General features: G+C 47.6%; 2 protein-coding genes and 1 pseudogene across 2 annotated transcripts; all 3 read right to left on the minus strand.

The window, feature by feature from the left end:
• Positions 1 to 939: 939 nt before the first annotated feature.
• Positions 940 to 10,383, minus strand: LOC136506868 (carboxylesterase 15-like; annotated as a pseudogene).
• Positions 10,384 to 10,583: 200 nt separating this feature from the next.
• Positions 10,584 to 12,530, minus strand: LOC136506869 (uncharacterized). The gene is made up of 2 exons (XM_066501768.1): positions 11,715 to 12,530; positions 10,584 to 11,330 (listed from the first exon to the last, which is right to left on the minus strand). The coding sequence occupies exons 1-2, from the start codon at positions 12,528 to 12,530 to the stop codon at positions 10,584 to 10,586; spliced, it is 1,563 nt and encodes a 520-aa protein (XP_066357865.1).
• Positions 12,531 to 13,352: 822 nt separating this feature from the next.
• Positions 13,353 to 16,272, minus strand: LOC136506870 (uncharacterized). The gene is made up of 2 exons (XM_066501769.1): positions 14,883 to 16,272; positions 13,353 to 14,673 (listed from the first exon to the last, which is right to left on the minus strand). The coding sequence occupies exons 1-2, from the start codon at positions 16,103 to 16,105 to the stop codon at positions 13,461 to 13,463; spliced, it is 2,436 nt and encodes an 811-aa protein (XP_066357866.1). The 5' UTR covers positions 16,106 to 16,272; the 3' UTR covers positions 13,353 to 13,460.
• Positions 16,273 to 23,658: the final 7,386 nt, after the last annotated feature.

Below are 23,658 nucleotides of genomic sequence, written 5' to 3' on the forward strand. Positions count from 1 at the left end.
GGTTACGACGCGATCATAACTAGGGGACATACGTAAAGCAGAAGTTCACTGTGCTATGCCCACTTGATGATATAGTGATTTAATGTAGTGTGTGTTTGAGATATTATGTAATAATTGTGAATTCAGAAGTTTATTATGTCGTGTTTCAAATTAAATCAATGTTTGATTTGGTGGGATTTCTCTCTTGAAAAGTTAAATTAGGATATTGAGTGATGAAAAATTAAAATATTAACGTTAAAATGATGTGAAAACAAATTTCTTGTCCAAAACCAATAGTTTTAATAATTTTAATTAAACACTACATTTTTGCATTAACGAAATAATAAATATTAGTTACATTATGTTTTATAATTATAACAAAAAATAAAAAAAGTTAGGTTATAGATTTTTCCTATGTGCAATAAAGAAAAAAAATCCATATTTTTAATAAAATAATTTTATGCCTTTTATTTAATTTACTATGTATTTAACAAGACTATTGCATTTTATTAAAAAAATTTGCTCAAAACAGGCGGGAAACAAAACTGCAGCCCACCTTTACTCCCGGGTGCCAAGCCCACCCGGGAGTAAAGGTGGGCTGCAATTTCGTGGCCCGCCAAAAAAACCCTTTACTCCCGGTGTGTGTTACCAACTGGGAGTAAAGGTATACCTTTACTCCTGGTTGGTAACAAGTACCGGGAGTAAAGGGACCTTTACTTCCGGTTGGTAACACGCACCGGGAGTAAAGGACCTTTACTCCCAGCTGGTGGCTGGCACCGGGAGTAAATCTCCCTAGTATATATGAGCCAGTGCCTGGCGCAGATCGATCCCCTCCTCTTCTTCCTCGTCGAACAACCGCCCTTTCTCCTCTTCTTCCTCGCGCCGCCGCCGGTCGCCACCCCACCTCGCGCCGACGAGCCCTCCACCACGCGCGCCTCCGCAGTCGTGAGGTGAGTTCTCTCAGCTTTCGCATTCCGGGTCGAAGATGAAGAACCCGTGGCCCTGGCCCCCTCTAAACACGACAACACGGCAAGTTCGATCGGCTTCCCCATCGCCATCAACCTAGCGACATAGTCCTGTATGCGGTCATGCAGCACGTCCTGGTCCGGGTCCACGATGAGCAGCGGTGGGAAGGCGACGTCGTCCAACGGGACGCTGTCCGGCCCAAACGGGTTGGCCGCTGGGTCACGCCGACAGGCAGCGCCAGGCGCCATGCCTGGTCGAACAGCGCCGTGCCATGTTTGTCAACAAGGCCGGCCGCCTCGGACACCGTCCTCTCCTCGACGGCGAAGAAGGGCCAGAGCAAGACGCACCTAGCAATCCGGATGATGGGGTCAAGGGCGAGCTGCCCGCTGCCATACCGAATGGCGACGTGGTGCGCGATGTTGTCACCGACCAAGTCGTCGTAGATGAACACCCTGCCCAGGTCGGCCGAGTCGTCGGCCAGCCACGAGTCGGCCTCGGCCTAGGTGTGGAGCCACGACAGGATGGCCTCGGCGTCACAGTGCATCGTGGGGAGGCGGTGCTCGGGCGCCAGGAGATAGTCGACGGAGAGCATGAGCGCCGGGAGCTCCGCGGCGAGCCTAAGCACGCCGGAATGGAAGTTGGGCAGCTCGAAGCTGCACAGGCAGAAGCCGCTGCCGTGGAAGTAGACGAGCACCGACAGCTTATTATTGGCTATCGTCGTGTTGTCGTCGATGGGCCTGTACATGCAGGGGCGGAGCGCGTGCGCGGCGTTGTAGACGACGTCCTTCCACTGGACGGGCTGGTTTGATGGCACTTCGCCCTAGAGAGGGAGCATAGAGTACTCCGTGGAGCGCGTCATGGTGCTATCGCTAAGAAGCTGCACGATGCCGAGGCAGTCGTCCATGACATGCGGCGCGGTCGCTAAGAAGAAGTTCACTCCTCGGCTAGCTCCATGACGTTTAGGGTTTATACGGCGGAGCACCGCTGCCCTCGTTATGGGTTATACGGCGGAGCACCGCCGCCCTCGTTCACCCTAGGGTTTAGGGTTTATACGGTAGAGCACTGCCACCCTCGTTCGCCCTAGGGTTTAGGGTTTATACGGTGGAGCACCGCTGCCCTCGTTCACCCATGTGTACAAACATATATACGATAGAGCGGAGCACCGCCACTCTCGTCACACCGCCCTCTCTCATGGCCTAGTCGATCAACATTCGTATTATCGTTATCGTTAACGCTAAACAATCACACTAGGGCGAATTGCATCGGTGACTAGGGTGAACCGCGTTGTTAATGTCACCGACGTGGTTCGCCCTAGTCACCGATGCAATTTGCCCTTGGCCGTTTATGTATAGCCCTAATTCGCCCTAGTACCAATGCAGTTCGCCCTAGTGTGGCGAATTGCGTCCGTGACCGAGGGGCAAGATTTAATAATGCATATTGTTCCTAGATTTTACGCATGTAAGCAAAGATTTGATGTACTATATATTAGTTTTGTTTTTTGAAGCTAGATGGCCGACCCGAGAAACATGGATGAGGAGGAGTTGATGATGAATTTGATCAACACTGGCACTCAAGTTGCCGATGATGATGGTGCTAAAAATAACATGCAAGAGGATGCAGATGACGGGAGTCAGTACTTAGCTCTTGAACAAAATGAGCAACAACATATTGGCCAAGTATATATTTTTTATTATTAGCTATTTATATTATCATATGTCTTATGTGTGCTCATGACATTAAAAATAATGTTTATGTTTTGTAGCCCTCTGGATCGACATCAACAACTACAACGAAGAGTAAAAATGTTCGAGGTCCCAAAAAGCCATTGCAGGGCCGCTTCATCATCTCGGAGTTCAATGTGGATACAGGCGAACCGGGGGGCCAAATAAAATGAAATTCGTGCACCACTGTGGTTACCTTGTACGGGACCGGCTCTTGATCAGTACTCACGAATGGAAGAAGAAGACCAGTGCTCCTCATATCAGTTTTGTCTCTGATCGTGATAAGACGTTAATTTGGAATGATGTCTTGGAACATTTCACGCTCCAAACAGATGGTTATGATGATATAATAGATGGTGATGAATTGAAGGAGCGAGTTAGGGATTGGGCAATGAAGAAGATGGCCACCTAGTTTTAGACTTGGAAGAAACACCTATACATGTTGTATGTTAAGAAGAACATAGCACCAGATTTTACTATCCCAGGCCCGATCTCAAAGTAGAGGCCCTATTGGGATGAGTTTGTATAGTACAAGACGTCGGAAGAGGGTGTGAGTCGGGTGATAAAGAACCAACGTAATGCCCAACAGAAGACATACCACCATAACTTGGGATCAGGTGGCCACTCGACTGCCATTAAGAAGTGGAACAAAATGGAAGCATACCTTCTTGCCAAGGGTATCACACCAGAATCACTCGAGTGGAGAGAGCGTGCAAAGAATTAGTTTTTCGCTCATGGGGGAACACTGGATGAGGAGACACGGAAGTGCGTTTATGGTGCAAGACTGCAAGAAGCAGTAGAAATATTATTTTATGCTCAGAGAGCTACTACTAGTGGTGCGTTCAGGCCCAACAGAGAGAAGGATGAACTAACATACGCCATCGGGACTATTGATCATGGTGGCCGAACTAGAGGCAAAGGAAGTGTCTCATGGGAGCATGGATTCCCTCAGGACAGACCGTCCTACAGAACCCGCCAGAGAAAGAAGGAAGAAGAGGCACAGTGGCTCCAAAGGTTGGAGGAAGCGGTGCGTGAAGCACAGGAGCAGGAAAAAAACCTTGAAGCGAGAATGCAGGAGGAAATCAGAAGGTAAGTGCAAATAGCAGTGAGTGCAAGCAAGCAGGCATCAGAGCCAGGAATCAACATTAGCCAATCTGTTCAGTTGAAAAGCAGTTGCGCTTCCATGGAGATACCAAATCAAGAGGACACAGGACTACGCTTCCCTATGGATGATGTCACTGAACCTTGTACATCGTGTGAGCTACACATTCCGAAGGGGAATTCCACAATCAAGGTGGCTATCGGTCTTGTTAATCCTATCGACCGAACCAAGACACCAAGGATTCATGGGAATATAATCCAAGAAGGATATGCTACCATCTCGGTAGATAAAGCTGAAAAAGGTTTTAGTGATTTGCCTCTTGACATTCCTGGAGGAGATGGCGAGAAGGCTCTCAGAGAAGCAGAGAAGACATTCATTCTATGGCGCAAGCGCTACATCATCATTCCCGAGATGTCGCCTACACCTCCTCCTGAACTACCTCACCATAGGTGCGGATGAAAACACTACATCATTAATTTATATTAGCTTAAATAATTAACAATCTGCTCATAATAATATGTCATTCCTTTTTTTGTAGCAAATCCTCCCCCAACCTAAGTCCAATTGTTCAATCGCCAGATCATCATAGTGCTCTGTACGATGACAATGTGTTGGAAGGCGAGGCTGCATCCACACCATCTCCAAGGAGGTCTCCAACGCCGTAGCCGCCACCTCCAAGGAGGTCTCCAATGCCGCTGCCACCACCTCCAAGGAGGTCTCCAATGCCTCCCCCACCCCCACCTACCAAGAAGCCAAGTACTAGCAAGAGGCTAGCCCCGCAAACGAAGAACCAGCCCCCGCCGGCAAAGAAAGCCACCGTGAAACCAAGGGCTATTCCCAAAATAATATATGAAGAGAAGGAAGAAGTAACTGATGCATATAAAAAAGATATGTCTAGATTCTATGACAAACTTAAAAAGGATCAAGAAGCAAGGAGTAACCCAGAGAAATCGTACTTCTTCGTAGCTCCAGATATTCTAAGAAAAAAGGTGGCTTCTTACCAACAACAACAGCGGGAATCTCGTAAGTCATCCAAAGCAACGTTAACGGACTATGACCGCGCTCTCACGAAGTCAATTGAGGCGGTATAGAAAAAGAAGCGGGCAGGGAAAGGAGTTGCACAACTCGGACAACAATCGCACCAATCAGTCCCCCCGCTAGTTGTTGGTAATGAATATGGTTTGAATTTAGGATTAATGCATTAGACAAACATACCTCCGGATATCGATTTGGATCACCTTGGTGAATTTATTGAAGAGACTGGTCTCGACCTTTACCATATGTTTGGTGATGGAAACATTGAGAGTGCGGCGGAGGTTGATATTTGGAAGAAAAAATTTGTACTAGGCCAGAGTCTATACAACCCTCAAGCCTTAGGTGATCTGGGGACGCAAATGTACCTGCTAAATAAGTGGTACATGCAGGCGTCTACCGGTGGATACTTCTGCGTTGGTGTCAGAATTAGAGACGAACATTGGTTCCGTGGCGATGATGTTATGTATGTTGACTTTGCAGAATTTCATCAACTATGCCACCTGACCTCTCTAGACAAAGTTATCATTAGCTGCTATTGCCTGTAAGTAATAATTCTTTCGATCTATTATTAAACTCATCATATGGTGTATATGCATATAAATTATCCTAACAAGTACTATATATATGCAGATTTATAATAACAGAGTGCAGAAAGAAAGGCTGCAATGAAATTGGTTTTGTTGATCCCCATATAGTATTCAAAGACCTAGTTACTCCAAAGCCTAATTGGAAGTCCGAGTCATAGAGTAACCTCATGAACTTCTTAGTGAACCAACGCCACAAGAAGGATATACTCTTTCCCTACAACTTCAAGTGAGTGTTAATAATGTCGATCATCCTTAATGGCTCATATGTTGATTCTAGTTAATTAATGAGTGTTATGCATTATATCCTATAAACACATGCAGCAATCACTGGATATTGATGGACATCGATCTGGTGAAAAGTCACTTGATAATCTATGACTCGATGAGAAAACCACAACAAGACTACCAAGATATGATAGATATTATTCAGAGGTAATTTTGGTATCTCTAGCAACTATATATACACACAAACATGATGATTAACTATATCTAATGATGTGGCAAATTTTTTATTGGGCAGTGTTTGGAAAACCTTTATTGAGAAGCAACACATGGGAAAATGCAAAGCGCCACTGAATGTAATCCCTTTGAAAGTAAGTCCCCTAAATTGCATCATCTTTATTAATTAAACATATAGCTTTCACCGGATCACCAGATTGGATGACAAATCTTTTTCTCGTAAAGTGGTGTCTAAGGCAGGAACAGGGGAACAACTACTATGGTTACTATGTTTGCAAGTTTATCAAGGAGCTCTCCCAAAGAACTCCTACAAAGAGACTCAAAGTACATTAAAAATACACTATATATTCATTTAATTATTATTATTGATTGTGTTACTATGTCTTTATATATATATATATCTATGTACATATATTAATTTATTTTCCTTTAATTCAAACCTATAGGCTCGATGGTTGGAGGAAAAGGTCATACGACAAGACCAGATCAAAGCAATTCAAGAGTCTATAGCCGGATTTTTTAATGACCAGGCCATCGATTCCAAGGGCGAGTTCTACTTCGACCCAACACTGCCATGGAAGCCAAGCTAGAGGATGAGAGGAAAATTGTTATATCACAACAACTGTAAAATACACATATGCATGCATGCATGCATATATATATATATATATATATATATATATATATATATATATATATATATATATATATATATATAGTTCTATGCTTGAATTGTGTCATTTAATACGTTCATTGTGCTTGAACCGAAACATACTAATACGACTTCGAAAACCTATTTTGAAAAGAAAACAAAAAAATGAAAAGAAAAGAAAAAAGAAAAAAATAACCTTTAGTCCCGGTTGGTATTACCAACTAGGACTAAAGGGTGCCGGCCTCATGGCATGTCAGGAGGCACCTTTAGTCCCGGTTGGTGTTACCCACCGGGACTAAAGGTCCCTCTTTAGTCCTGGTTCCTGACTCGGGACTAAAGGACCCCTCTTTAGTCCCGGATGCTTGCTCCCGGGTGGGGAACCGGGACTAGAGGGGGTTCCCCACTGGGAGTAAAGGTCGTCTCTGTACCAGTGACGATGCTTACCACCTCGTCGGCCTCTTCACGAAATCATGAAACTTCTTCGGAGATTCTTTGGTTTGCAAGCATCGTACGTGAGAACTTGCGCGAAACCTTCTCAATTTTTTTATCATAGCCTCCACATATGATATCTTGACATCTTGACAAGTTTCATGATTTTCGGACTTCGTTTGCTTTTTATAGAATTTAAAAACAACTCGACCGCAAGTTCGTGGTCATGTTTCGTGAACAAGATGTTCGAAATTGGTGGTCTGTTCGTGGATACGGCTTCACGTTATACTAAATAACATGAATATCATTTTCCATTTATTTTTTTCATTATTCGAATGACTAGCAGTTATAATTTGAATTATCTAAGAAAATTCAATTAAATGAAATAAATTAAAGAAATATAGAAAAAGTCTGAGAAATGTGCCACATTGGAACATGGAGTACCAGGTATTATATGAGGACTGCAGAAAAAGTTTGGAGGTCAAAAGTGAAAAAAAATATGGTTTGCCGAATGTCAAAAAATGACACTCGGCAAAGGAGCCTCTTTGCCGAGTGTCAGGAGAAGACACTCGGCAAAGGATTAACGGTGGTTGCCGGCCGTTAACAAAGGTGTCCCTTTGCCGAGTGTTCTGGTTTGCCCAGTGCCGAGCACTCGGCACACCACCTCTTTGCTGAGTGTTATTGTTTGTCGAGTGCTCGGCACTCAGCAAACCACCTCTTTGCCGAGTGCCAGGTGTTTGCCGAGTTCTTTCTCTCTGGTACTCGGCAAACAGCCTCTTTACCGAGTGCCCGATAAAAAAAGCACTCGGCAAAGTCTGGGACACTCGGCAAAGAAGCCGCCTCCGGTAGTGGTAGGATGGTGGCCTAAACGGGAAGCAATATCCCAACTAGAACACAGTCGGTTGGTGGATGTAATTAACGGGGGACATTGTCGGTTATGCCTCCACTCATAACAGTGATAGGTGTCTTTAAGTGTTGGGTCTGTGGAATCCAAAATCATTAATCGGATCCTAGCCTAACGAGCCATTAGTGAAGATGGATCACTGTCGGCTCCAACATACCCAACAGTCATGTGCCATTGTTGGCGCGGGCTATACCCTGCAACGAACTAGAACGCAGCGGCGGCGTCTCGACGGTGACCGCGGCGAGATAACAGATGAGAACGTTTGAGACTAGGGTTTGTTGCTGCCAAATGTTGCAGCCCTTTTTGGTCCTTGTTCTTTCTATTTATAGAGATACATGATGAGATCACGGAACATACCTCCGCGTATCCCCGCGCCACGCTACACACCGTGTGCCACGCCGTTTTTGTGCGACACGCACCACGCGCTGCAGCGCGCACCGTGACGCTCCAGACCGACTCGACCAGACCGTGTCAAGCATGAGCACGCCTCCGTACTTGCACTATCCTCTAACCTGACTTCTAGATCTTAACTGAACAAAAATACTAACTAACTAGTGCTATAGTTTAGCTAACAATTCACCCCCTAAACCTATTGCACCTTGATGACGCCGATTGCTTCTCTGAGATCAACAAACCTTGCTCGCCCCAGGGCCTTGGTAAAGATGTCGGCCAACTAATTCGCAGTGCCTATGTGATCCACCTCGACCTTGCCCTCCTCAATGCATTCATGGATGAAGTGAAATTTTGTATCAATGTGCTTACTTCTATCATGATGCACCGGGTTCTTGCTCAAAGCAATTGCAGACATATTGTCCATGAGCAATTTTACTCGCACCTCCTTTGTTCCCATTAGATCACCAACAAGTCGGCTTAACCAAACTCCTTGACAGGCTGCCGCTGCTGCTGCTACATACTCAGCTTCACATGAAGAAAGAGTAACAATTTTCTATTTCTGTGACACCCAAGTGACCACATTGCCACCAAGAAAGTAGACAACTCCTGTGGTACTTTTCCTGTCAACAACATCACCAGCAAAGTCACTATCACTGTACCCAAGCAAGAAGGGTTTCAGTTCAGTGCTCTTCTCATATCTGCAGCCATAATCCTTGGTTCCCTTCAAATACCTCAATATTTGCTTCACTGCTCCCCAATGAGCTTGACTTGGTGCTTCCATATACCTACTGACAACACCCACTGAAAATGCCAGATCAGGCCTAGTGTTCACAAGGTACCTTAAGCTACCAATTATACTTCTATATTCTGTTGCCCTCACAACCTCATCCTCGATTCTCTTGTAGAGCTTGAGTCTAGACTCCATTGGTGTAGCACTTGGATTACAGTTCAACATCCCTGCAGTTTCCAGAATCTTGCTTGCATATGCAGTCTGACTCAATGTGATTCCACTATCTTCTTGCCTCACCTCAATCCCTAGGTAATAGCTAAGAAGCCCCAGATCACTCATGCTGAATTTTTTCTTCATCTCATTTTTGAACTGCTCAATGTCTCTAACACTTGGCCCTGAGATGATGAGATCATCAACATACACCCCTACAATGAGAAAAGAGCCTCTGTTGCTTCTTCTATACACAGCCTGATCTAGCTTGCTTTTTTGTAAAGCCAAGAGCAATAAGCTCCTTGTCTAACTTTGCATTCCATGCCCTTGGAGCCTGCCTTAGGCCATACAGTGCCTTTCTGAGTTTCAAAACCTTGTCACCTTTGCCTACAATGAAACCTGGAGGTTGCTTCACATATACTGATTCTGTCAAATCACCATTGAGGAAAGCTGATTTTACATCCATGTGATGTACCTCCCATCCTCCTTTTGCAGCTAGAGCAAGTAGCACCCTCACCGTCTCAATCCTGGCAATAGATGCAAAGACCTCATCAAAATCCACACCCTGCACTTGAGCATAACCCTTGGCAACTAGCCTTGCTTTATGTTTGACTATCTTGCCATCAGGGTCTTTTTTTAGTTTGAAAACCCACTTCAAACCAATGGCCTTCTGCTCCTTGGGAAACTCACTGACATCCCAGGTCCTGTTTTCTTCTATGGCCTTCATCTCAGCCATCATGGCTTGTCTCCAGCATTCCTTGGTCATAGCCTCCTCCACTGAAGTAGGTTCACTAACAGCTGTCAGACATAGTGCACTGTACTCAAAATTCTCCACTTCATCTGTAGAGTCCAACAAGTCTGTCACTGTTCTGAATCACCTTGGTGCTTCGTTTGAACCTGCAGATACATCAGATGGAGGTGACGCCCATTGTATCTGATGTGCTGGCTGTGAGGCTGTACTAGAGATTGGAGTATGTGGTGGCGATCCACCTATCTCCCCCTCGGGTGGAATTGAGGCAGCAGATCTGGCTGGAGATGGTGCACCACTAAAATCAGCATCCAATCCTAAATCCTGGCCTATTGTCGAACCAGGTACAATATCCGAATACTGAACAACAAAAGTATCAGGTGCTGAAACTTCATCAGTCCCACTGCTGCTCTTCTCCTCCCAATTCCACGGACGCTTCTCATCAAAAATGACATCTCTAGCCACCATCAACCTATCTCTGGCTGGATCATATACCCGGTACCCCTTGGCACCTGGCTCATAGCCCAAAAATACCCCTGGAATTGATTTGTCAGCAAGCTTATTAACCCCGGGTCCCAACTTCTTTCCAAAAGCAGTGCACCCAAATGTGCGTATGTGCTTTACTCCGGGCTTGCGTCCAAACCACGCTTCATACGGTGTTTTCCCATTCAGGTCTTTGTTGGTGCTCGATTCAGAAGATACACTGCTGTCTTTACAGCCTCTCCCCAAAACTTGGCTGGAACTTTCATTGCTTTCAGCAAGCAACGCGCCATCTCCACTACAGACTGATTCTGGCGCTCAACCACTCCGTTCTGCTGAGGAGTGTAGGGTGTAGTCGTATTGTGCTTCACTCCACGATCACTGCAATAAGTCATGAATGCACGCGAGTTGAACTCACCCCCACAATCTGTTCTGAAAGCTTTTAACTGACAGCCTGACTCAACTTCTGCTGCCAGAACTATCTTCTTAAAATACACCAGAGCCTCATCTTTTGTTGACAACAACTCAAGCCACATAAATCGACTAAAGTCATCAACAATTAACAGAAAGTATGACTTGCCTCCGAGTGTCGGCGGTGTGATCTGCCCGCACAAGTCACCATGGACTAGTTCAAGTCCACCTTCAGCTCGGTATGTCGACACCTGTGGAAACGGCCTTCTGTGATGCATGCCTAGTACACAGCCATCGCACACCTGCTCAACTCCATGAATCTGGGGTAAACCCTCTACCATCTGCTTTGATGCGAGATCCTTCAGAGCCCTAAAGTTTAGGTGCCCATACCTGGCGTGCCAAAGCCACGCCATCTCCTCCATCTTGGATAACAGGCACACGGGCACGGTTAGGTTCGGCTTCATGACATACAGCCTGTTCCTCCTTACTGCCCTGATCTGAACGCCGATTTGCTGCTGTGCAGCCTAACGGCACTCAAACACCTTCAAGACGCCACTGTCGATCTCGACATAGCATCTAGCTTCTTCCAACTGACCAAGACTCACAATATTGCATCTGAGCGATGGAATGAAGTATACCTCGGTGAGCACACGATGTTCGCTGTTCTTGCCAGCAATTGTCACGACGCCAATTCCTTGGATCTACACTGTAGATCCATCACCGAAGCACACGGCGCCACGCACCGACTCGTCCAGGCTTGCCAGCGCGTCACGATTCCCCGTCATATGGTTCGTGGCACCTGTATCGAGTATCCAGGCCCCTTCATTGTACTCGGTCGGGAACACTCTCTCCTGGCTCAGGAACACCTAGTGCGCGCTCGCTGACCGTGTGCGTGTCACATTGCATGCCTGAGCAACAAGCAGTGCACCCATTTCAGGATCACCTGCGACGTGGTGAGCAGCCTCCTGCTTCTCCTCCTTCGGCTTGGTCTTGCACTCCCTGGCAAAGTGCCCATAAATCTTGCACTTATTGCACCGCCCCTTGCGCCTCGGTGTCCCCATGGATGTGAGCTTGGCTCCGGAGTCACGTGCGTCACCGCCGCCACGCGCCCTGGATCTGTCCTTGCGGACATAACGGCTGTCGCCGCTTCTGTGACCCGATGACGAAGATGATTCCTGCACCATTCGGCTCTTGTTCTTCGCCAGCCACTCCTCTTCGGTTAGCAAGAGCTTTGGCATCTTCTCTGTGACTTGTTCGACAGAGGGCTCAAAATAATCTTCTGCCACCCTTAGGCGACCGACGAGCTCCTCGATCGAGAGCGTGCTCATGTCACAGAACATCTCAATTGCGACTGCTACCTGGTTGTAGCGTGCAGGCACCACACGGAGAAACTTCTTCACAACTCGAGAGTCATCGATCTTTTCTCCTAGACCCTCCAGATCTGTGGCCAACTTCAAGATCCTCATTGCAAACTCATCGATCGCTTCTCCTGGCTTGAACGTGATCTGTTCAAACTCCGTCAGTAGCCTCTGGGCATTTGCTTCCTTCACGCGGTCGGCTCCAAGACGCATGATCTTAAGTGCATCCCAAGCCTCTTTCGCGTTCTTCTTCTTCAGGAGCATGGAGTGCATCTCTGTTGGCACGCCGCGGAGCATGGCTCCAAGAGCCAACCTGTCCCTGCGTCGCTCAACCTTCGCATCTTCAATCGCGTCCCAAAGGAACATCCCTTCAAGGTTGCACTGGACATGAGATGCCCACTCTTGATAATTCGTGCATGTCAAAGTCGGCCAGATGAGATTCCCGGCCGCTTGATTGAACGCACGCTCCAACACTTCTCCTTCTCGCCCGACGCGCCCATCTCCGACGACAACTCTGGCTACTTTTCCGTCTCAACTCCGGTGGACTTAACCACCCTTGCTTCTCTTCTCCTGCCTCCTACCGCCTAACCTGGAGCTCTGATACCAGTTGTTGGCGCGGGCTATACCCTGCGACAAACTAGAACGCAGCGGCGGCGTCTCCACGGTGACCGCGGCGAGATAACAGATGAGAACATTTGAGACTAGGGTTTGTTGCTGCCAAATGTCGCAGCCCTTTTCGGTCCTTGTTCTTTCTATTTATAGAGATACATGATGAGATCACGGAACATACCTCCGCGTATCCCCGCGCCACGCTACACACCGTGTGCCATGCCGTTTTTGTGGGACGCGCACCACGCGCTGTAGCGCGCACCGTGACGCTCCAGACCGACTCGACCAGACCGTGTCAAGCATGAGCACGCCTCCGTACTTGCACTATCCTCTAACCTGACTTCTAGATCTTAACTGAACAAAGATACTAACTAACTAGTGCTATAGTTTAGCTAACAGCGATTAGGCCGGGATTGCCTGTCTGTAGCAGTGAACAAATCATTTAGCATTTAGCATTCGCAGAGAAACACTTCCTACGGACGTAGTGATGATATAAAAAACAATATTGTTGTGTATATAATGTCACTGCTAAACTAGACGTACAGGCTCAACAGACTATCATTATTGGTATTATTATTAGACTACGAATGAACACACACACGACCGACTGCAATAGTAGCAAGCAGCATGCACACTAGCTAGACCAGAGCAACATAGCAATGGATATGGAAATAAACAACAAATAAATCAATATGGCTGACGGTGAAACATTCTGGCTTCCGGATCCCAATCCCACACAGGCATCGTACCTTTCTTGCCCTGGTATTCTTGTTCCCGCTTTTGGTCGTCCAGATCGTCGTCCCCTTGTTCTTTGTCTGGCATCTGAAGCTTGTCTGCCAAGGTCTTGGCCCCCTGGAGCGAGATGAGGAGCCAGACGTTGGAGAGGAACTCCCCGCCTTCTCCCAAGCTCTTGGCGTGCAGGTAGCCCCTGCACATGCTGGCGGAGTAGCAGAGCATGCCCACCCACACACGGTGCATCAAATACCAACGGTCATCGGCGTGCTCCATGCGCAGAAGCTCCTCCGCGAGCTTGCAAGCATCGTCGATGATGGTGTACGCCTCGTTATCTTTGAGGCTGGCTGCTTCTTTCCTGATCTTGCCTAGGAGGATGTCGTCGGAGAGTGGTTGCTGCTTCTCCTTGTCCGTCATTTCTTTGCTGGCCTGGGTGATGATGCGATCCATCTGCTTGGTGGCTTCAGTGAACAGATCCCGCCTGCTGCCGGTCATCAGCATGTCGGGTCTAAACATGAGGAGGTAGGCCATGTAGTTGGATATTGCCTCTGTGCACACCTTACGAAGCACCCCACCATGCGGAGGCTTGCACCTAAAGTGCCTCGGAGGCTTGCTGCGGAAGCAGAGGTCGGTGGCGATGTGCCAGATGAGTACGCTCTCGTCAAATGGCGTCTTACGAAGGCTTCGCCATATCACCACGTTGGGCATCTTCGTCTTCCTCAGCGGATCTTCAGTCGCCGAAGAAATATCAGTGTTGCCGCCCGTCTTCATCAGGCGCTCCTGATCTACTTCAGTCGTCGCCGAAGAAACAACAATGTTGGCCACCTTCTTCGGCTGATCTTGATCATCAGTCGAAACGGCGGCGGTGTTGTCCATGGTCAGGCCTTGCTGATCTTGATCATCAGTTGAAACGGCGGTGGTGCTATCCATCTTCTTGGAGTAATTGTTCGTCTTGAGCAGCCTCTCTGTTTGGTCCATAGTCCAGTAGTCCGTCTTGGTGAAGCTTCTGTAACTGGAGAGGTCAGCGTTTTTACCTTCTTTGAAAACCTTCACTAGTTGATAGGTGATAGCATCCGAGACCAAAGGGCCCAACGACGCACTCCCTTTTTCCTCACGAGAATAACCTTCCTTGGTCCTGTTTAGTTGCACCAAATTCCCAACTTTGACACTATGCAAAAAGAAAATTTCTCGTCACATCAAACTTGCGGTACATGCATGGTACATGCATGCAGTACTAAATGTTGATGAAATCAAAAACTAATTGCACAGTTTGGTTGTACTTCGCGAGACGAACGTTTTGAGCCTAATTAGTCAACAGTTAGACAATTATTACCGAATAAAAACAAAACGATACTGTAGCAAATGCGCCTGGCACACCTGATTAGCCACCCAAGAGTCGTCGTCGTCCTTGTGGTCTGGAGCACTGAGCCTATGAGGTTATACCCTGCAAGCTTCTCGCACAACACTGGAACATTCCCTCTGAACATGAGCGAGTCGCACAGCTTACTGATCAACACCCCAAGGACATCCACGAGAGCAGTGAAGCACAGGAGAACGTACGTGGTCTTGATATCAACAGTGCCGCCGCTGTTGTACTTGTACCTCTGGCCCTGCTGCGGCTGCAGCTTCTGCTGGCTCGTCGCGAAGAGCATGATGGCGGCAATGTGCAGGGATGGAACCAGCAGCACATGGCAAGCCAAGTAGGCGGGCGTGAACATCACGTTGGCTCTGGTGTAGATGAGCCCGAACGCCTGACGAAGCATGGGCTTGAGCCTCTCGTCTTTCTCTAACTTGAGAGGCTCCAGGATCTTCTTCTCGTGACCACCACCACCACCCCTGCTCTGTGCTTGCAGGGTGGCCTCGGCAGCGAACAGCGACAGGTCCGACAGGATCATCTCGACCTGGTCGCTCTGCGACACGATCGGCGCGTCGCCTTCCGGCAGCTTTTTCCAGCACTTGTACCTGTCGCTGAGCTCGGTGAAGCACCACTTCCACCATGCGCTAGGCTTGACCCTCGCTCCTTTCATCACCGACGACATGGCCGTGAGTGGATCAATCCTAGCTCCCCTGAGAGCCAAGGGCTTCTCCAACACACTGAGGATGCCAAGGATGAACAGCAGGACCGCCGAGGCCAGCATCCTTCTATCGCCAGAGCCGGAGCCAGGCCCAGGCCACGACTTGTAGAAGCCGAAGAGGGCGATGGTGACCTGGGACAGCAGGGTCACGGTCTGCCGGATCCACAGCAAGTTGTCATCGATGTTGCTGGCGGACACCTCCTCCACCCCGCCGAGGTGGATGAGGAGGACAGGGGCCCATAGCACCTCCAGCATGCTCGGCGGCTTGCGCACGTCCGCCTCGCCATTGTAGCCGCCGGCCACCGCCCCGTTGGCGTGCCGGTTGAAGACGGTGGCGAGCGCGTAGATCGCCACGGCGTCGCTGCAGCCGCTGCCCAGCTGGATGCACCGTCGCAGCCACAGCGGGATGCTGTACTTGCGCATGGGGGCAGCCAGCACCAGGAACCACTGCAGGCCCAGGCTGCCGAGGACGAGGATGCGCAGCTGCCACTCGTCCCACCATTGCGCAGCGCTCGAGAGATGCATGCTAGCTGCTTGCTCGATGATAGATGATCCCTCCCTCTCCGTGGACGTGTGTCTGCTCAATATCACTCAATGTATTGTATTAGGTATGTAGTTTTTTTTTGGAGTCGAGTCCTTAGCGAGCAGTTGTTGGAATGGCCAGTTGGCCACCATTGTCGATGGGTTTTCCGGTTTGCCTTCCTGCCCTCATCTCTCTCATGTCTCTCCCCTTTTTATCACATGTTGCTGTCGGAATGACTGCTTCTTCGACACATTTCACCAGAACTTTACCACGCGTATTTGCTTTAATCATATCATATGTATGTATGGGAATATGGCTTTAAACCATGCATTTTGTTTCACGCATGCTATATATATACTCTCTGTCGATGTGAAGGCTGTAGTTTACTGCTCCCTCCATTCTAAATTATAAGTTATTTTAATTTTCTTAGAGAGTCAAAGCATCTTAAGTTTGACTAAAATTATAAAGAGAATTTCAAAGCTTTATGACATCAAATAGGTATGCTATAAAAATATGATTAATGAAGAATCCAATGATATTTATTTAGTATCATAAATATTATTATTTTATTATATAAATTTAGTCAAATTTAGATGTTTTGACTCTCTAAAAAAGTTATAATGACTTATAGTTTAGGACAGAGGGAGTATTACTTAACAGCCGAACCAATGCAAGCATTCGGTTCCACCGTTGGGATTATATTCTGCGTGCTTTGGCGTGTACCACACAACTTTATTTATTTGTGCTGTACTCTCAAGACTGCACTTTGCGTGTGCCTGTGATAATATTCTAGGTCCTACCTGTTAGCCCAATGGTACATGCTATTTGTCACTGCACCGTAGTCCCAACACAACGCGCGTGCGACTAGGCCTAACGACTCTTATGGTCGGTGTAAATGGCACGACAAAGAAAATGGAGAGGGAGGACGTGGCGAGGGCGTGTTTGGATGCCGTCCTCGTCTGGACTTGCCTGCCAGGCAAGTAATTGCAGCCCCAGGAGATCGAAATCCAACGCCTAGGGACGCTGCCTGGGAGGCAGCATCCAAACACACCGAAGAGCGTGGCAAGGAAGATTGGAAGGGTTGGACGCGGGATAGATTTGGTGCTGGTGTTTCAAGCCTGATCCTAGGGGTGAGGCAAAGTGGTGGTCGCTCCAGGCCCCAAAAGAAATGATCTCTTCCCACGTATGTATAGTATGTAGTACTATCACTTGGTATATGGCTTAATAAAAGTCTAAAAACCCAAGAAGACAACCATCCAGCACTGAGATGAATCACCAATCACTACTGGAGAGGGCCTCTTTGCCGAGGGCCTGAGGCCCTCGGCAAAGGCCCATTAACCCTCGGCAAAGGCTTTGCCGAGGGCGACCCTCGGCAAAGAGCTCTCGGAATTTTGAGTCGGCGAAGAGGATCTTTGCCGAGGGCCCTTTATCGGGCACTCGGCAAAGCCTTTGCCGAGGGCTGTAGCGGCACTCGGCAAAGAAAAGCAGCCGTCACGACGCCGGCGCCTGGGACGGAGTCTTTGCCGAGGGCCGTCTTCGGGGGCCCTCGACAAAGAATTATTCTTTTTTTTAAAAAATCTTTGCCGAGGGCCTCCAACCATGGCCCTCGGCAAAAAAATGTGCATAATTTTTCCAAAAAATCTTTGCCGAGGGCAATGGGACGGCCCTCGGCAAAGAATTATTCTTTTTTTTGAAAAATCTTTGCCGAGGGCCTCCACGCAGGCCCTCGGCAAAGAAATTTTATTTTTTTTAAAAAAGTCTTTGCCGAAGGCCTCCAACCATGGCCCCCGGCAAAGAAATGTTGCAGAAATTTTATTTTTTTTTTAAAAAATCTTTGTCGAGGGCAATGGGACGGCCCTCGGCAAAGGACCCTTCTTTGCCGAGGGCCTTGGTCATTGCCCTTGGCAAAGAGGCAGAAATTTAAATTTTTTTTTGTTTTTTGCATTCCATCGACACAAGCATTTCATATATATACATATATATATCAACCATCACATATATATATCACACAGAACCCATTTTCTCACAATATATCACAACCATAATTGTGAACCACAAATCACAATATATTACAACGACAAGTCACATGTTCATCATCATTCACATGTTTATTACGACAAGTTCATGAAATCCAAGCACAAGTCAGAACCATAAACCACAAATATTACAATAAAGTCCAACCACATCACCTAGCACTAGTCCTCATCAAGGTAGCCTATGAGACGGTGGTGAAGGAAAGGCGGGATCACCCGGTGACGCACTACCAAATTGATTGGAACCCACGGACGGAGGCTGCACAAAGAAGTAGAGATTGCATGTGTGAGTAATTAGGGAAAACAGTTTTGGAACTTAGAGATTGCATCTAGTAATCTAGGAATACAAAAAGATTAGACTCAATTGAAAATTTCGGCAGCACCTCCCCTACACGGGGAGGTTTCCAAAACCTGCAAGAAACAACGGCTCTGCATCATGATCGTCTCTGCATCAATGGGCTCATTGCGCACATTGTAATCTTCCACATAGATCTCCCTTACCGAGGACGTGTACTCTTGGACTTTAGTGTATACGTTTGGGTCAGAGTACACCTAGGGCGGGGCAGCCGGGTCGAAGGAGACAGAGGACGATGCCCTGCCCATGTGGGACATAGCCCACGCAGAGAACTCCGAGACCTCCTTGCCCGGGTGCGTAGCCTCCTGCGAGAAAGACGGGAAGATGGTGAGAAATCAAGCAGAATTGAGCATCAAAATAAATGAAAGAAATCACTTACGTATGCTTGTTTGTATCTGTGGAGGCTGCGGCTACCTTGATGGTGAGTTGGACCTTGCCTCATCAGACGTTGTTCCCGCTGCCTCTCGTGCGTGCCAACAAAGTCCTGTGATAACCACTTGTCCACGATCATGGCCCAGCACTCGGGATACGATCGGCACCACCAAGGAATCACCTACAAGTCATCGAGTATTTGACATATAAGATGATGAAATTGAACCTACTTAATATCAAAACGAATCATTATGAATGTTATTCACCTACCTCAAGGTACTGGTCCCGGGTCAGCGTAATCAGTCTCGCTTGAGGCTTGGGGAGGGACTGCTTAAGTACCGACCTGTAGTAGTCTATGTGGGCTTGGACGCGCCCATGGTGGTGCATCTCGGTGACGTACTTCCTACAAGCTGCGGCAGCCACCCGATCCGCCTGGGCCTCAAGTCCTTCTTCGGCCTTGAAATTTTCTGCATACAAAACTGATGTATCCATTCATTATTTCAATAAAATATTTAACCAATGAATGAGATGTATTAAGCAATGTTGTGCGAGACAAACTTACCCAAAACTCCGCCAATACCCGCTCCTGCTTGTTGCGGTAAGTGTCATCCGTGACCAGCGCGTACCTGTCCCAGTTGGAGGCCGGCTCCCGCACCACCGGCTCTTCGGACAGTTGCACAATGTCGGGGTACCATTTCCTGCACAAGACACCAAGGATGCTCATGGGGGTGCGTGCTGGAGTACCTGACAAAACCAACCAGGCCCTGCACAAGTGATTAAGAAAATTTATCAGTTTCTCTTATGATTTCCAACATATCTTATGAAGTAGTTGTGATAACATCTATAGTTACTTACCTCTTTGCCATAGGCCGAATCACTGGGTGGTTGTGAGGAAGCGGAACCGGAGGGAGGCTCATGGGACCTCGCTCGTAGGGAGTCCGGGTAGCGGTACCCCCTCTGTCACCCTTGAGCCCCTCGCCTCCCTCACCCTCGAGCGCCTCGCCTCCCTTGCCCATCTGCTGACCCCTCACGTCCTTCGACGAGGATGTGGCCGTGGCCATCACGTGCTCCTCCTCTAGCACCTCGTCACGTGGTGAGGGAGGATACCGCTGCCTCTTGCCTTTGCTGCCCCTGGTCCTCCTCTCGTCACCTCCTATGGACACTGCCCCGGACGACGACCCCTCACCTCGAAGGAGAGGGCGGTCTCTCCCATAAACCGAGGGCATGTTATGGCATGGACGTCTGCTCGCCATCTTTGTTCAATCACCTGCAATCACAAAGAATGAACAAGACTAATTAGTACATATATTAGAAATAGATTCAAAATATATAAACAAAATACAAATTAAAAAAACATAGTATTACATGTATTAGGAATAATCTTCATGATTGGGATCATAGGTCTCATCATCACTGTCAAAATTGTCCAAATGGGCAACACTATCCGAAGGTTCTATGTTGTCATCGTAGTCATTGCCTAGAAGTAATGGCTCAAGCATTGCTATGTCCTTGGCATTTACCACCACATCTCCATCGACCTCGCCATCAACCATTTCATTGTCTACTACCATTTTGATTGCTTCGGGTAAGACTATCTCAAACGTGCCTGGTAGCCCATCTTCTTGATAGAACTGTCCATCATATGTGTTTGCGTTGAAGTTGTAATCATCATCATTTGGGGCAGGTAGTTTACCGTGTGGAGATACCTAGTGCACAATAGCCCAACCCTTAAGATCCTCTTTGTCTTGGTTGGCGTATCGAGTATAATACACCTGCACGGCCTATTGAGCCACAATGTAGACATCTTTTCCAGGATAGATGGAATCTTCTCGAATCTCGACTAGCCCAAGATGAGGGGTTCATCTCGTTGATCGAGGATTAAACCAGTGGCATTTGAACATGATAGGTTTAAGAGGTTTGTCTCCATGAAATGAGAGTTCATAGATTCCCTCAACTCTACCATGATAGTCGAGGCCATAAGTGTTGGGCGTACAAACTCCGCTATTTGTGGTTTTTCGTTTGGGCCGAATCTACTTGTAACTTGTTGTGTGGAAGCGATATCTGTTCACATCATAGCCGGTAAATGACTTCACCCTAATGTCACAGCCGTTTGCAACCTGTTTCAACTCATCACTCATGGACAAACTGGTCTGGGCCTGTAAGGTGAAGCATGATATATCGTTATATTAATCAAACGTATGATCACCTTGGACGATCGAACGTATGAGATAAATTGGACATTACCTTTTGTTTGAACCAAGAAATAAAATTAGGCCTCCCCGCTCGCGCACCCCGCGAAACAAGGGTGTCTTGTTCATGTGAGGTAGGATCCCTTGATTGATGCTAGAATTCATGAACAAATTCCCTGTCCGAACGAGAATTAATGGGGTTGGATGCAGAATAGTGACGGCGTATTGAAACAAGTTCGTTGAGAACTTACTTGATGAATAGCTGCACCTCGGTAAGGTTATTCAACACATATAGCATGATACTACGCCGCTCTTCATTTCCCAATAGCTTCGGGGTTGATCCACTTGCGCTGCCAAGTTGGCCTTGGAAAAGGCTGAGGGTCGATTCATTTTCGCCAGCATTGTAACGAGGGAGTGGATTATGATTGCTAGGAAGGTTCGGCTTGTAGTATTGCATTGTGAAGTTTGCCACCTCCTCCCGAAGGCATGCCTCTGCAATGGAAGCCTCAATTCTGGCTTTATTTGTACATTTTTTGCGAAGAGTCTTTAGACATCTCTCAATTGGATAGCACCAACGGGCCTACATGGGCCCCCCCAAACGTGCCTCGGACAGGAGGTGCACAATCAGATGCTGCATCGGCAAGAAGAAGCCGGGTGGAAAGATCTTCTCCAGCTTACAGAGCAACACAAGTGCCGCTTTTTCCAAGTCCTGAGCGACGGTCCGAGATATCTCCTTGGCACAAAGCTGGCGAAAGAAAAAGCTCAACTCTGCTAGCACTAGCCAAACATGCTCAGGGACATAGCCTCGGACCATCGCCGGAAGAAGCCGCTCAATCCATATGTGGTAGTCATGACTCTTCATCCCGTTGACTCGTAGAGTGCCTAAGTTCACTCCCCTGCTAAGATTCGCTGCATATCCATCTAGAAACATTAACGTCTGGATCCATTTTAGTACTTCCCTCCTTTGATCGATTTGCAAGATGAAATTGACCTTAGGCCTTTTCCAGTTCTTGTTTCGGCCACTAGGAGGCTGCATCGCTTGATTCGGTCTATCGCATAACGTCGCTAGGTCCACTCTAGCCTTAACATTGTCCTTAGACTTGTCAGTGTCCATGAGAGTTCCCCAAAGTGCATCGGCGATATTCTTTTTAGTGTGCATTACATTAATATTATGTGGCAGAAGAAGGTCATTGAAATAGGGGAGCCTCGTCAAGCCAGACTTATGAGTCCACAAGTCCACATATGTTCCTCACCATATCCCACAAAACCACCTTCTTCATTGGGCATGAGAGCATCTATCTGAGCACGAACCTCGGCACCAGTCCTCAAGTGCGGTTTAGGGTCTGTCACTTTGACACCTTTCATAAAGCTCTTGATGTCTTCTCTGAATTCATGGTCTAGAGGAAGGAACTGACGATGCTGGTCGAAAGACGAATACTTGCCACCCTTCTTCAACCAAATGAACCTCATAGCTTCCTTGCATATTAGGCATGGGAACTTCCTGTGAACACACCAGGCAGCAAATAACCCATACGCCAGGAAGTCATGCAGGGAGTAGTGGTACCAAACGTGCATTTTGAAGCTTGTCTTTGTAGCTCGGTCGTATGTCCATACCCCCTTCTCCCAAGTGTGGATCAATTCATCAATCACAGGCTCCATGAACACATCCATATTACTCCCCGGGTGTCTAGGAATTATCAACAACAAGAATACGTTATGTCGTTGAAAGGAGATGCCGGGAGGGAGATTGAGCGGGATAACAAAAATGGGCCAGCATGTGTATGGGGCAGCCATCATTCCATAAGGATTGAACCCATCTGTTGCCAGCGTGACACGTACATTACGGGCCTCAGCTGCTTTGTCACGATGTTTGTCATTGAAGTACGTCCATGCTCCAGCATCAGACGGAAGTACCATCTTCCCAGGATTGTACCGTTTGCCATCTTTGTGCCATGTCATATGTTTTGCGGATTCCTCGATCATGAATAGCCGTTGGATCCTTGGCAGGAAAGGAAGGTGCTGTAGCACTCTCGTGGGGATCAGAAGCTGCTTTTTCTGACCATCACCAGAGTCTACCTCCAGGTACCTAGAGGATTTACACTTCGGATAGTAATTTGCGTCCTTGTGTTCTTTCCTAAATAGGACGCACCCCTTCGAACAAACATGTATCTTGTCATACGGCATCTTAAGAATACGAAGGAGTTTCTCTGCCTCATACAAGTTCGTCGGCAAAGTGTGCTTCTCCGGTAGCATGGTGCCAAACACGGCCAACATCTTATCGAAGCCTTCTCGACTCAGGTTTAACTCAGCCTTCAACCCCATTATGCGTCCAACCGCATCCAGCTGAGAAATCATTGTACGCTCGTGAAGGGGTTTCTTTGCCGAGTGCAACATTTTGTAGAAGTCCTTTGCAGATTCCTCCATCTCCTCCTTCTCACGTCGTTCAGTGAAGTGAGCTTGGTGGGCGTCATCTAGCATGTCTGCTACCCCGGCATCATCATCAAAAGCCTCGAGGCGTGCTCTCACCACCTCCGCTCTTATATGATCTGCTTCACCATGATAGATCCACTGCTGGTAGCCAGGCGTATAACCATTGAACACAAGAT

The sequence above is a fragment of the Miscanthus floridulus genome, chromosome 15, assembly GCF_019320115.1.
Source record: "Miscanthus floridulus cultivar M001 chromosome 15, ASM1932011v1, whole genome shotgun sequence".
Classification (NCBI taxonomy): domain Eukaryota; kingdom Viridiplantae; phylum Streptophyta; class Magnoliopsida; order Poales; family Poaceae; genus Miscanthus; species Miscanthus floridulus.

Coding starts and splice junctions, on each gene's coding strand:
- LOC136506869 (XM_066501768.1), bottom strand. CDS start 12,530: ATGTTCCTTTGGGACGCGATTGAAGATGCGAAGGTTGAGCGACGCAGG. Junction 11,331..11,714: donor GTGCACTGCTTGTTGCTCAG/GCATGCAATGTG, acceptor GAGTGCCGTTAG/GCTGCACAGCAGCAAATCGG.
- LOC136506870 (XM_066501769.1), bottom strand. CDS start 16,105: ATGCATCTCTCGAGCGCTGCGCAATGGTGGGACGAGTGGCAGCTGCGC. Junction 14,674..14,882: donor ACTCTTGGGTGGCTAATCAG/GTGTGCCAGGCG, acceptor CTTTTTGCATAG/TGTCAAAGTTGGGAATTTGG.